Genomic DNA, 13783 nt, shown 5'->3' on the forward strand with positions numbered 1-13783 from the left:
TAAATAGGCTTTATTTTGTAATTCAGTGGTATGAATAGCAAATTTCCCTTACCCTCAGCACACCTGCTAGGCACTATGCAGACTGTGCAGAATATAGACTTGGATATAACAGAAATCAAAAGAAATTCTCAAAAAGATATTGGAAACACCATAGCATGATTCTTTGGTTGTGTGTTCAAACACCTATTATATTTATCTTAAATACACTCACAGAAAACTAAGGCCTACACTTGGCCCACTGCATTGAAACAATTTCTTTTCATTTCTATTAACAACCAGAGAAAAATTACTAATATGCATTGGAATTAAGCAAAGAATTATCTCTAGTTCCTCATGCTGATGGAGATAAAGGCATGATGTACTAGATGCTAAACCCAATATCTGCAGTAAACAGTCTGCACTGCAACTTGGAAATCAAAAATCCTTGATGTTGTTCTATATGAAATACTGTACTGGAAAGAGTAGCAGAGCAGCAAGCTCTGCACTTCCTCCATGGAAGTACAATGTCCTCAGATCAACGTTCCTTTGGGTCAGTACGATGAACTGTGGAATTCTTTATAGAAGAATTACAAGAACAACATCAAATATTCAATTAACAACATTACCTACAGAACCTCAGTTTATCTTTCACTTTTAAATCTAAAAGCAAAGGCCTAGAAAGATGAGTCAATTAAAATGGAGCAGGAATCAGGTATGATGCGCTTATTTTTTTTTTATTATTCTCACTATTTTCTTAACTAAGTGGACAGAAAATTTTCATTTACTTCCTGAGGAAACATTTAATTTGTGTAATTTGCTATAGAGCACAAAGTGCATTTATTTGCAGTAAATTTACTCCTTTTGCTTTGTTTGCTTGCTCTCTGCAAGCCCTAAAAGCACTGCATCGGCTTCCAGCAACGTTGTATCAGTTTTTGCCCCCAAGAACCTCGACGTGAGTTCAAGATCCAGCAGTCGCAGGCGTACTCGGGTTCCTCTCTGATATTTTCTGTAAAGAAAAGGGGAGAGGGGGAAGAAGGTAAGTATTTTTAAGCAATGGTCTTGCAGTCCCCTAAGGCTGCACTCCTGTCTGCAGACCCAAAGTAGCAGCCCCACAGAAAACAACGTGCTGCAAGAGAAGCCCAACTTTGCTGTAATGCATCAGCACTAAAACTGCTGGGACAGACACTGTGTACCACCACAGAGCCAGTCTCTGCTGACACAATTCTGCCCATGGAAGAGCAGACACCACCAGATCCCACTGTGGGAATTTAGGCTCTACAAAAAAGCATTTTATTATATGGGAAACTGTTTGTCTCTTCCATCGAAATATTTTACTGTATCATCTGCTATCATGCAAACAATTATCTGCAGGATAACATATCATCAAAGGGGAGGACAAGTCATCATTAGATCACTGGTGACATTGCTATTATCAAAAAGTATAATGTCAGCTAACTATGGTTTGTATTTCCAACCCTGGGCCCCAGGCAAGGGAACTTTTCTTGTCTTATCCCCTCACCCAAAGAGTGGGCATGATCTGCAAGTTTTTTATTACATATAATTAAAAAGAAACCCCACAACTATTGTCATGAAACATTCTGCCAACAGGCTTGGGTTTTACTGTTTTATGCTCCTTTTTCCCTTCTCTTTCCTTTCAAGTCAGAAGATGCAAGTGTTCAATCTTTTTTTAAAACAGACCCTGTGTTAAGATGGCCATGCCAAATTAGTGAAGATTTTTTAAATACTAGCTATCTTTTATGTACCTGGAGAGCTACTGACCAAAGTCCAGCAATAAACCTAAGAATTATTTATTCTTCTTTTCAATACTTTTTTTTATTCCCTAGCCAAAGCATAAAGAGCTGAAGATACATCAAGCTCATTGACCACCTTGAGCAAAAGCAAGTGAAAGTTTGAAAAATTCTCCAGTTACCAACTAGAGAAAATGCAACAGGAGAGTTGGTTTCACGCATTTTCACCTTGCTCATTTTCCCCTCCTGCTTGGGCAGACAATCTTCTCTTCTGACAACTATGTGCTAGAATGGAGCAAAACTGAACCAGGTTTCAACTTTCTTCAGCTCATCAAACCAAGATTCATTCAGAAAACTAAACACCTTGAGAAAAGATGCTGGACTCGCATGTATGGTGGGGCTTGTTTCTGAGTGTTTTTTTTTTCCATTTTTCTGTCAATGCTATCTTGCATTCATTTCCCATGTCTCATGGTTAATCCTTAGTAATATATTTGGTTAGGGTACATAAGGTACTTCAGTCAGCAAGGGTTCTGCCAGCACTCATCCCAATGAATCCTGTGATGACTGGCATGAGTCCAGTGGAAATAACACATATTTTCTTAAAAATATAAAAGTGAAGGTCCTCATCTGTCCAAAATGCAAGTAACCACTGTTGTAGTGAAGAGTACAGCACAGCCATGAAGACAGAGCACAGTTTATATTTGGCTGTTATCTGAATAGCTGGAAAGGATAAATTCTGTCCCTTTCTCTGCGAAATATTTGCATTTCAAAACAGAACTCACAACTGATGAGAATTATTCCTGAAAGCTAATGTGCAACATTTTGGTGGAGTAAGACAAGAGCTAAACAAAATCAAAAGACAATGTGTAAGGCCTTAAAAGTGAACGGTATCTTCCAGGATTTATTAGGCTTATTGAGAAGAGAGTTCCCTAAAGAAGTCAGGATGTTTTGGGATAAGAAGAGGATTGAAGAGGAAAAGATCCTCACTGAAGAACCTTGAATGAAGATACCAGCTGACTGATTTTAGCTATGTGGGTATAAGGAAAAAATCTAAAAGAATTCTCTAGCATGAACCAGACCTTCACCTTACTGACAGCTGCTGGCTAGATGGGTTGCCTTTGCATTCAACCATGAAGTTATCCTGATCCCTAACAGTATCTTTGGCATAAATTGTCATACTTTTCTGCCTTTATCAAGGGGGGGGGGGAGAGTGGGGATTAGGTTTTGAGAGGGGGTAAAATAAAACAGAAAGAAGGAAATCTGAGAGAGAGAGAAACAGTCTGTGGAAACAAAAAGAGGGAGCAGACACCTTATAATGAGAAAAAAAGGAAGCCTGAGAAAGAAGGATACATGGTAAAATGTGACAAAAAAAGCGTACTGAAAACACTGCGGGCAAATAGTGCAGAAATTTAGGAAACTATACAGTGTAGAGCCACAGAAGAGGAAAAAAGTCCCTGAAAGGTAAAGACTGCATAAAACTATTACAACCTGACTGACACTAAACTCAAATCCTTGAACTACAACATTCTGTGCTGCTTCTAAAAAAACATTAACATGTTTTAAATCTAATAAAACTTAAGATTAACACTAGTGGTTCTGTAACAAATTTAAAGACCAGCCATCTCTCTGCCTTTTTCTCCTGTCCTTCCTCCTACAGGAGAAGTAGCTCACAAAGAACCAAAAGCACGACATGAAAACTGGCTTCAGGGTCCAACACTCTTCTATAGAAGATCGAACTGAATGAGGTTTAAATTGAATTAGAAGTCCTCTCTTTATCTGACAGCACAGAGTGGGATAGATATTGAGCTCCATCTTTTTAACTGAAATACAAAATATTACTCTCATCACGCATCAGTTCCTTTTGGGTTGGTTGTAGACTACAGTGGTGTTTTGCAAGTGAATAGATGAAACTAATTTTTTTCTAATCAAACTTTTAGAAGGGCTACTTAGAAGCAGGAAAGTCTATGAGGAAAATCCGTACTTCTCATAATAATGCATCTAATTTTACAATTAATAAATAATCTTAAGCACGACTACCCCCCCATTTTAGCACTTCACACTGTACAGTCTGCAGAGAACTTTGCTCAAATTTCCAGATGTGAGTTTATTATATATTTGTAATGCAAAATTCAAGCAATTGTATTTTCATAAAAAGAATCACAATCTTCAATGCTGCTTCAGTAACTCAGATTCCAGATACTTTATCGTACTTAACTCAATTATTAAAGAAGGTTTTCCAGTCACAGCACATCTGCTTACAAAGAGATCCCAAATAAGATCTCTTTGAGGAGCTGACACAACCACCAATTTGTACGAATATAAACATTTGGGTTTGTGACAGATGTTCCCTACAGCTAAAACCTTTTATATGGACCCCATATGGATGATGTAGAAAAAGTAGAGACATGAACACAACACGCAGTGGTGATCTATCCACCACATTTAGAACAAGAGGAAATAACAGGTTGCTCTATGCATAATAATCATATTCTATCCATGGAAGTCTTTATCCTTAAAACAGATAAAACTATCCTATGGTTAAAGTAGAAGCTTGAAGCAGGACCCAGACACTAAGCAGGCATTTTATTATTTTCCAGAATGGTGGCCTAGGAGACACAGGACACCAGTGTAAAAGGAAAGAAACCATCTGCCTTCTGCATTTTGCAGAAGGACTTACTTTAATTTTAAATAACAATGCTGGTATTCCAGATCATCCTATCTGATGACCATCAGTGGGAACCATTAACCTTCACCCAACCCCCAAGGACTGTGTTTCTCAAGGATCCACATGTTTTCCTCATACCACTTCCTACTGCCAGGTAAGAGTATTAAATTCACTGAGAAGCAGACAACAGTGTTTAGTTGCATAAATAAGTGATGGTATGGGAAAATTCTATAGAACCCAAACAAAATATTTTGTAAGCAGAGTCAAAGTTTTCTCCACTTCTAAAGAATTTATGTACAATAGCTATGAATTTTAACCCTTTGGACACCTCAGTTTGGAATGGAAGCACTCTGCCTAACACCCAGCTTCAGAGCTGGGAATCCACAAGCTGCTGTTGCTAAGTCATGAGCCCATTTCAGGCCAGTGTCAGCAAAGCACCTATTGCAACATCCCCAGAAAACTTTGCCTGAATTTTGGCCAAGGATCAATGGGCTCCAAAAAGCTTTCTCTAGTTTGAATGTGTCCATGCAGGCTTCTCTCCAGCTCTACAGTGGGCAAAGCACTAGGTAGAAGGTATACCTGTCCTCAAACAGCTGCTTGCAGAAGATGATGTTAAGTTGGAGGCAACCCAAATTATTGCTTTAGTGCTCCTTGTCATTTTTGAACTGTCACGGAAAAGAATTAGAAAAGAAGCCAGGTGAGAATCCTTTTTATTATTTGAACCAGAAGTGTACATCACTAATGTAACACAGCATGTAAGAGGATAGAGAAACACACAGTACAGCCTTGCTAGTGCTGCTAAAAAATTTTTAAAAGCAAATACAAGTTTATGTCCTCTTAAAAAATAGGGCCTTTTAGCATTGTATGCAAACATCAAACTACTGTGAACTTACATAAAATAGTTCATACTTACAAACTACTGTGAACTTACATAAAGTTCTCTTTGCTGAACACATGAACAGCACACCATGCACTTCCAAATTCAAGCAACTTGGAAGCTTCCTTCTGACTCACTGTATCCCTTTAATCGCGATTTGGTCCCTATGCTAATCCTTTCACTTCTGCACTGAACATTTAAGTCTCTCAAAATCTTCATAGTAAATTAAAGGGTTCAGCCCCAAACCCCCAAACTCTTCAGTCAAGATTTTAAACTTGTAATTTTAAAAACATAAGTAATTTTATTATGTCCTCTAAACTACGTGAAGAAACAAAAAACCCCAATACTTTTACATAATAAAATTGGAGGGGGAGGATATGGAATGACGTATTTCAGCTCTTGCTAACTTTCAAGAATGCTAGGGGGTAAATGTTCTTTTTTTAAACTTAAGTCACTCCAGGTTACAGTGAAAGGTTTACAAATGGAGTTAACATGGAAAACAATGAGCATGTAAAAACAAGGAGACTTTAACTAAAAATGGGGATCCTAATTATACCATTTTCTACCAAGAAAATGGGATAGTAGTTTTGCAGGTGTGCAATTTCACATGCAAAGGAAGCATCCTCATTACTACATGGCATTAAGAATCTTTATTCAAACTCTAAACTATAGGTGTAGACATTAAAGCATTTGGTTAAACTATCCAATATTTAAAACTGCATGTGATCACTAATTAGTAAGCAGTACTTTTTCTATTAAAACTACTCAAGTTATTAGTTTAAAATTTAAAGCAACAAAGTTTCTAGTCTTGGAAACTGTGCTACAAAAATAACAACACAATTACAGACATGGTTGAGTCTCACCAGGTCTTGGCTTGTATTTCCCACTCATTTCAGAAATTCATTCACAGATATCCTCTATTCTGTACTATAAAAATACAGGACTCATATTTTAAGAGAAGTGGAATACTTTGTCTTAAATTTCCCCCTGCTTTCTTACTGGTTTCCAGTCCCCATTGCTTCCTTTTGGAGCAGTACGAAGCTGACTGAACTACCTATGGGTGGCTACAACCACCCTCACCCACTATCCATTCTTCCATGCCATCTGTCCCAGCCTAATGAGCATGCATTTCTGAATGGAGAAGGAAGGCAACTATTAAACATGTTTTTTAGTTCCTACACTGAGGGTGTAATTTAGAGAATTTGAATGTTTTGCATTTTTCTACATCATTATTTTTTAGCATCTCCCAACACATTCTAGTGATGGCTTTCAAAAACTACAAAAAAAGGAATACCTGGATTATCTCCCATACAAAATCGATTCATACAAACCACTGCAAAGACAGGGTTGGAGTTGAGCCTGCAGCAAATGCCATGAGAAGTCTTGATATCTTTCACTTTTGGACTGTGAGAATTTCTGTGTTTTTCAGATCTATTATTCAAGAGACTTTGTTTCAGTGTCTTAATATAGTACAGAACAGTTAAAAAATTTCTTGTTTAATCTTCTCTCCTTTTTTTTTCTTTTTTATTATATGAAAGACGTCATAATATCAACCTCAGAAAAAATACAACATCAGCAAAGGTAGTGAAATATATTGACCACCACTTTTCCTCCAGATTTTTTGTTCACCGTCCTTACCACCATTCAAATCCACTCAAAATCACCCTGTAGCTCCTCATTAGTAATACTGAAACAACGATGCATCCCCAGAAGCAAGCCCACCTCTAACTGACCCCACACAGCAGCAAAGCACTGCAGCTGGAGTGGAATGAAGCTGTGTGTGGAACAAGTCATCTTGTTTCTCAAAAATCTTTTGAAGCACTCACAAATGCTGCCCGAGCCCATGTTGGCCTCAGCTTTAAGAGCAAAGGGAGGCCCTAAACCTGGCTTAAGGAGCTGCCCTGGCACAGATCTCTAAGATTTTCGTATAGGTCACCCTCTGATACCCTACAGGGAAGGAGATCCTCAAAAGCACACCACTTCCCAGAAACCCCTCACGCATTGCCAGTGTACACAAAATTCCTGCTCAGCAGAAACATGGATGAAATCAGCAGACTGCTGTCAAGCGGAAGGCTGAGTAGCTCTACACAAAAACCAGCGAGGTACATACTGCACATCTAGCAACGGGGAGGTGGCAATCCTGCAACCAGCAGCTCCACACAGCACTCATAACACACACCCTGCAGTATAAGCTCCTAGGCAATGTTGGGGCAAAAAGGTCAAATCCTAGCTTTGGATGTTGGAGTGAGATGGTAGAAAGTGGCAGCAGAAAGGTAGAGGGAATTCTGCAGAGAGCAGAACATGGGATGGTAAGAGAGAGACTGGAAGAGTAGTATCTCGGAGTAGTATCCTGCTGTCTGCCTTTCTTTAAAGGCTATTAAAGAAAGGCTATTATTATTTAAAGGCTGTTAAATAGGGGACAAAAAACATGCATAAAACTCAATAACTATGTAAAAATCTGGATCTGTTATTAAAAAGACTGAGCTGTCTATAGAGAAAGATGATACTGGTATTAAAAGGTGCTTAAATCTATCTGGGAAAAGCATGTAATATTAGGAAAGTGAAGTCCAACAAATGCAGGTGAAAATGACAATTTGTAAATAATATTGATAAACCACTAGGAAAAAACTCCAAGCACTGAGACTTTTCAGCTATTGACAGCTTCAGCTGAAGGGATGCCAAAACAAATGTGCTAGTTCATTTCAGGATAACCTGCTGAAATGTCATGTCTCATGATACAGTAAAGTCCTGAGAGATGACCTGAAGGTCCCTTCTGGCTTAAATTTTATTCATCCATTATTTATTACCACAACATTCAGTTATTCAAATAAGGGATGGATGCTTAAAATAGGATTTTCAAAGCATCTGTGTTCTCTACAATAAAACACTTCACAAAAAATGCTCCAAGGCTGCTGGCTACATTCTATCAGAAAACACAGTCTTGATTCCTGTAACTCATCAATCCATTGCCACTTCATCTGTATTTGTTTCCTACTCAATTTGTTTTCCTTCTTCCTTGAACTAAGCAAGCAAACATGTTCTCATTTCTTCTGAGCATTTACCATTTGTGACACCTGCTTAATAATTTTTCAGAATATTTTTGCTCCTTGTGCTAAATCTACACAAGCAAAAAGGTCTGACAAGAATTGTTTTGTAATTATCATGGAAAATCGTCACACAAACCATTGTGAAGGCACTGCCAAGCTCTGCTATTACAATGGTATCAATAAGCAATGGCATTTGTGTCTATGACAGAAAAAAAGCGCCCAAGATGCCAAATTCTTAAATCTAATTCTGTCCCAGTACGGACATTCAGAACCTCAGTACAATTTCTTAGTTGTAAAGAACTTCTAATTGTTTACCTCAATTCAAGTGAAACCCAAAATACCCAATATTAAATTACTAAAACAGACAAAAAAAATTGTGCTGTAAATTTTGCTAGTCTCTGCACAAATCAATGTGCATTCACCAAAACTTCTGAAACAGGATAATTTCATTTTTAGAGAAGGAATCCACAGAATAATCTATATTTTAAAATGTACTTCATATCACATCAAAGATGAATGCTGTAACCTTTTCTCCATGGCATACTGAGGTAAGCTTTGACAAATGAAACTTGCAAGAGGTGGCTCCTGTCATCCAAGAACTTGTATCAGATATAGTTTTGTCATCACACAATAATTTATGCCAATTGCTTTCTCAGTCTGTAATGTAAAGCACATCCTTTAACTTGAGAGAAAAATAAAAGAAATTCTTTAGTCCAAACTGGGGTTTTTCCACTGTTTTTAACTATGCAATGAACTATTTTGACTAAAAATGGGATCTGGCAGGGGAAAAGTTCCCCTCTAACTACAGATTATAAACCTAACTATTTCCAGCGCACACAAATCATCTCGAAGCATCACTGAGTGTGCTAAACCACAGAACACTGCCCAACATTTTAAGGTATGTCAAATAATACTTCCTGAAGTTTCAATGCCTTGTTAGTGTCCATTTATCTGAATGCCTCAAGAGCAATCTCAGCTACATTATGAATGAACAATATGAACAAATACTGAACAGACTTTTTGATGAAAAAGAGTTCATGGTGCTCTTGTAAAAGGGACATTTTCAGATTTGGTCAGGAACATTTCTTTGTAAGCTAACACTGCATTATTCATTTCAATGGCTTTCGCATTTAATAAAAGTCTATTCAGAGATAACACAAAAATGCTACTGGGGAGTGGTGCCTTAAAAATGCAACCGGTTTGATGCTGTCAGTTTGATTTTCAAGAACTGGCAAGCAAGAGTGTGAAGCACAGAGAAAGCTCACTTCTCTGCAGAATGTCATGCACCTGCCTTTGAGAAAACCAAATATTCGATGGTTCCACTTTCTGCTAAAAAACTCTAATGTTAATAGATCTTGACCAGAGTCAGAAGAGGGACAGTTTGCAGATGTGTTTCAGGCTTTAAAAAATTTCATGAAATACAATGAAACAGATAAGGAAAAAGAATAAAGAATGTTCATGAAGAACTGGGTGGGTGTGGGCAAGGAGTTACCAGTGAGACAGTTCACCTAGCAAGCCTGGCAACCTGTTGCACACAGTCCTGACAGGAGCGAGCTCAGACTGCTAAAGGCAACTTTTAGAAATACTAAACGCAGGGAAAAAACATCCAAAAGAGCATGAAAACAAGGTACTACCAAATACTATGAAGATATTAGAAATTACAAAAGTCAACCTAATGCTGTAATGCTCGAAGTTAAGGGAATATAGACTATCACTGAACAGATCTATCAAAAGGAACTTTAAAGGAACGTCAAAAAAACTTAGTATTGGAGGCAATAAAGAAGAAATGAACAGCTGGTCTCAAGAGACACGAGGTAGAACTGGCAGTTGCAGGTTGGAAGCAGACAAGAAGGGATCTCCAAGGAAAGCTAGGAAAGAAACTGTGCTGCTGGATACTGCATTAGAATGTGTTCTGGGTTCCTAAAAACAAAGGCAGCAGAAGGGTAGGAAGTGTCTCCAAAGGGAAATCTGTTTAGGGAACACTGACACTGAAACAGGATCACACAATTTCAAAAGGGGGAATGAAAGAAGAGTGAAAAGCTTAGAGTAAGTATAATCTATGCCATTCTGTGAAATCAGAGAGACAAACAAGAAATAGGTCTCAGGGAAGGAAACAGCTTATTTAAGAATAGTAAAAAAATAGGTGTATTCATGATAACAGATCTGCATCCAGTATGTGGAGGACACCTGGGAATGAACTAGCAATACCTGTCGTGACATGGTACAAGGAGAAGAGCCACTTCCTGACCTACTTGTTTGGCTTTATGCCTTCTATAAGCACGTTATTCCTCCTGGTCAGTAGAGTATAGAGAATTAAACACACAACACATAAATATGGACTGAAAAAGTTAATCAAATAAGGCTGTGGTTCTTTTTTTTCCTAGGTGTGGAAAGATGAAAGCTCTACAGAAAATTAAATCATTACATCTTTCTCCACAGTTAGGAAACTAGAGATAGAAAAAAAATAGCTGGGTAGAAAAGGACAGAAGTTTCTGTCATCAGAGGAACAAACTGAGAAATAAAATATATAATGGTTATTATACAGTAAGTAAGTTTCCCTTCTATAGTCTCACCTCCAAATTCTCCCTACAAGCAACTTCTTCAGGAATTTTTCATCTATAAACCCTTTCTTCAGCCATTTTGAAATGTAGCCATAGCCCATTTTTTCCAGCTGAAACTGTGCAATCTTTCAACTGGATCTACACAGACCTTTCATATCAGAATATATTTATTATGGGGGTATCAAACTGCCAACCAAAAGAATGAAAGTCATAACAAAATCCATGTATACTTCAAGGATGGAGATAAAAAATAACATGATATGAGCAAAAGGAACTTAATCTAGAACCCCAGCTTCCAGGTCTGTGTTTCTCTTGCTCTTCAACGGAAAAGTTGGATTCAGAGCTTTAGGTTGCAATGTTTTCAACTGTGTCCGAAGAAGAACCATGTTCTCTGGCAGGCAGTAGCACAAGAAACAATTTGAATGGGCCATAACCTTTTCTGTGTATGAGCTCAGTCAAACAACGCTAGCAGTTTCTAATTTTAAATAGAAATTAATTTAAAATTTTGAGCTGTTTTCTTAGATCTTTTATACAGAAGAGTCAGAAGAGATGTCCTAGAAATAATTTAGAAGAACGTATGCATCACATCAGATCTTCATAACACTAAAAAATGAAGAGTTGAAAGTATGACAGCTCTATTGTCACAGTCAGACCACTTTCCTTAGCTCACCACGTGCCGCTGGTAAGACTTGTCCTCAGCGCAGCAGAACTGCTGCAGATGCCTGGGACAAATCCTGTGACCGTCAAAACTATGCCAACCATACCTTGTGTGACTGCTTGCCAAGGAGAGGGTGTTATTAGCCAGGCTTGGCTCAAACAATTCACTGCCCACAAAGCTACTTTAATGTACTGTCTCTACTGGGGAAAAAAACACAGTAATCCAACAATACATTACGATACTTTCCCATCACTGCAGCAATTCCCACCACAGGCAACACTTTGTCTCCAACAAAGAAGCCTCACATTCTGCGCCTGCAAAAAAACCTATCCATACTGTAGGGATGCCAAGAGGAACATCTGTGTGCTCAGAAGGACAGAAAACTGGCTTTTTGTGTGCGTGTGTGTGTGTGCCTCCGTGAAAGAGATGGGGGTGGGAAGCTCATAGACAATAGCTCGTGTGACTGCCTGGTAAGGAAATGCTCTTTCATTCCCTTCCTCCTTCCTTTAATTTATTTTTTAATCTGAACAAGGGAGTCAAACAGCCGTAGTAGTTATCAACTACTTCCCCAAGCCCAGTGAAAAGGGTAAAGATTCTCCCCCATCACTAGTTTTAGCTTGGATTTATTTTTATCAGAAATAATTTCTTTAGGCGTTAAACACGTACAACTACTTTTCATCAAACTGTATGAGGATTCTGGGTCTACTTGTCCATTTATCACAAATTATTATGACTGTACTAATGACGTTCATGAAATGCTGAACTGCGGATAGCAAAATGGATGGATGCACTCATGGGCTTAGATTATGAACAATGGGAAGTTTAAAAAGAGGAAAAGATACTCATATAAAAAAAGTACAAATACTGCTGCCTTTCTGAATTGTTGGGTCAGTCGCTCGGAGAGCAACATAAAAAATGTGAACCATGAATTTGCACTATCACGAAATTAATGCCGTAAAGCAATGAAAACCAGTCCAGTGGAAGCAAATTATTACAGAAAGGCCCTCTACAGAGGGATTACCAATAAACATTATGTTTTGGTTTTGTAAGATCTACTTTATTTGCTATTCAAATAATCCAGCAATTCTTTACTGCATGGATTGGTGGCACTGTCCTGGCCCAGTCAAGTTTAAATATGTTCAAGTTCCTGGCTACATGTAAAAGTTAGAAGAAACTGTAATGTTTTTCTTCTGGAGCTATGCCTACTAATGCCACGTTCTCCTTTTCTTCCTGCCCATTCTCCAGCTACTCCATCCCAACACGTGTGTTGCCATCTGATCACCTAAAGGAGACCATTAACTACTGCTTCATGTTTCATCTTTAACTCCAGCACCTCCAAAACTGGGAACAAGTGGCCAGGGAATCAATTAGCAGCAACTTATCTGTTTCCCAAAATATTTGCAACTCTTTAACTAAGCGTCTGAAATTACATCCCCTTCATTCTGGGGAAAACAGAGCCAGGAGATACAAATCTGGAATAAAACTAAGCCTTTCAATCCTCCCTCTCAAACACTCAACTTGCTGGGAACGTGCTTCAGCAAAACAGGCAGGTTTTGACATACCTATTGCACATGAGACAAAGAATATTACATTTTCGGCTCACAGGATGCAGTGTTATCTTAGCCTACCTTCTCCAGAGAGGAAGTTGAGTTACAGGAGCTCCTACAACTTCTGCCCACAAGTAAAGGGAATAAAATAGCTCTGTCATCTGGGGAGGTGTCCACAGCATTTTACTCTGATTTGGAGACATCACTACAGCATTTACACTTCAGGAGACTCAGTACGGACAGGAATGAGCTCAGGTGTGCAGAGTTCAGGTCTGGCAGGGCTCCCTGGGTGTGGAAGCAGTCTAAGCACCTCTGCTGGGCAGATCTTGACTATCAAACCATGCAGATATAAAATGCTTCTCTATGAATGTAACACATTTCTTCTCTACTCTTCCTATTTTCCTCCAAACTTTGAGCACTTAACCGAAACTCCCCATATAACTTCCTTCACTAGCCCCCACTTTCTCCTTATCAGCGTATATTTGTTAAAATGTCACCAAATTTTTTTCTAGCCTATGTCACAGGATACAGGATTCAGTGAGAACATTCCTCCTAGACAATGCTTGCACCAACTCCTAGAACACCAAGACCCTTGGCCTTTATCCTGCATTCCTGAACTGGAAAAGGGAAGCTGTTAAGATGCTGTCTCATTTTTTCTCTGTTCCCTACCACTGCTGTACATTCTACACCCAACCCTTGAT

The 13783-nt window shown here is 38.5% G+C and overlaps 1 protein-coding gene across 2 annotated transcripts in view; it reads right to left on the minus strand.

Annotated features, from left to right (window-relative positions):
* Positions 1-689: 689 nt before the first annotated feature.
* MRPS28 (mitochondrial ribosomal protein S28) overlaps positions 690-13783 on the minus strand; it is a 75767-nt gene continuing 62673 nt past the window's right edge. For both annotated transcript variants that reach the window (XM_027893064.1, XM_027893063.1), the window contains one exon: positions 690-985. In XM_027893064.1, the coding sequence (XP_027748865.1) occupies positions 832-985 (154 nt within the window). In that variant the 3' untranslated portion in view covers positions 690-831. The remainder of the gene's footprint in view (positions 986-13783) is intronic.

Source organism: Empidonax traillii, unplaced genomic scaffold (genome assembly GCF_003031625.1).
Source record: "Empidonax traillii isolate 1590-97213 ecotype Southwest subspecies unplaced genomic scaffold, ASM303162v1 scaffold378:size984864, whole genome shotgun sequence".
Lineage (NCBI taxonomy): Eukaryota > Metazoa > Chordata > Aves > Passeriformes > Tyrannidae > Empidonax > Empidonax traillii.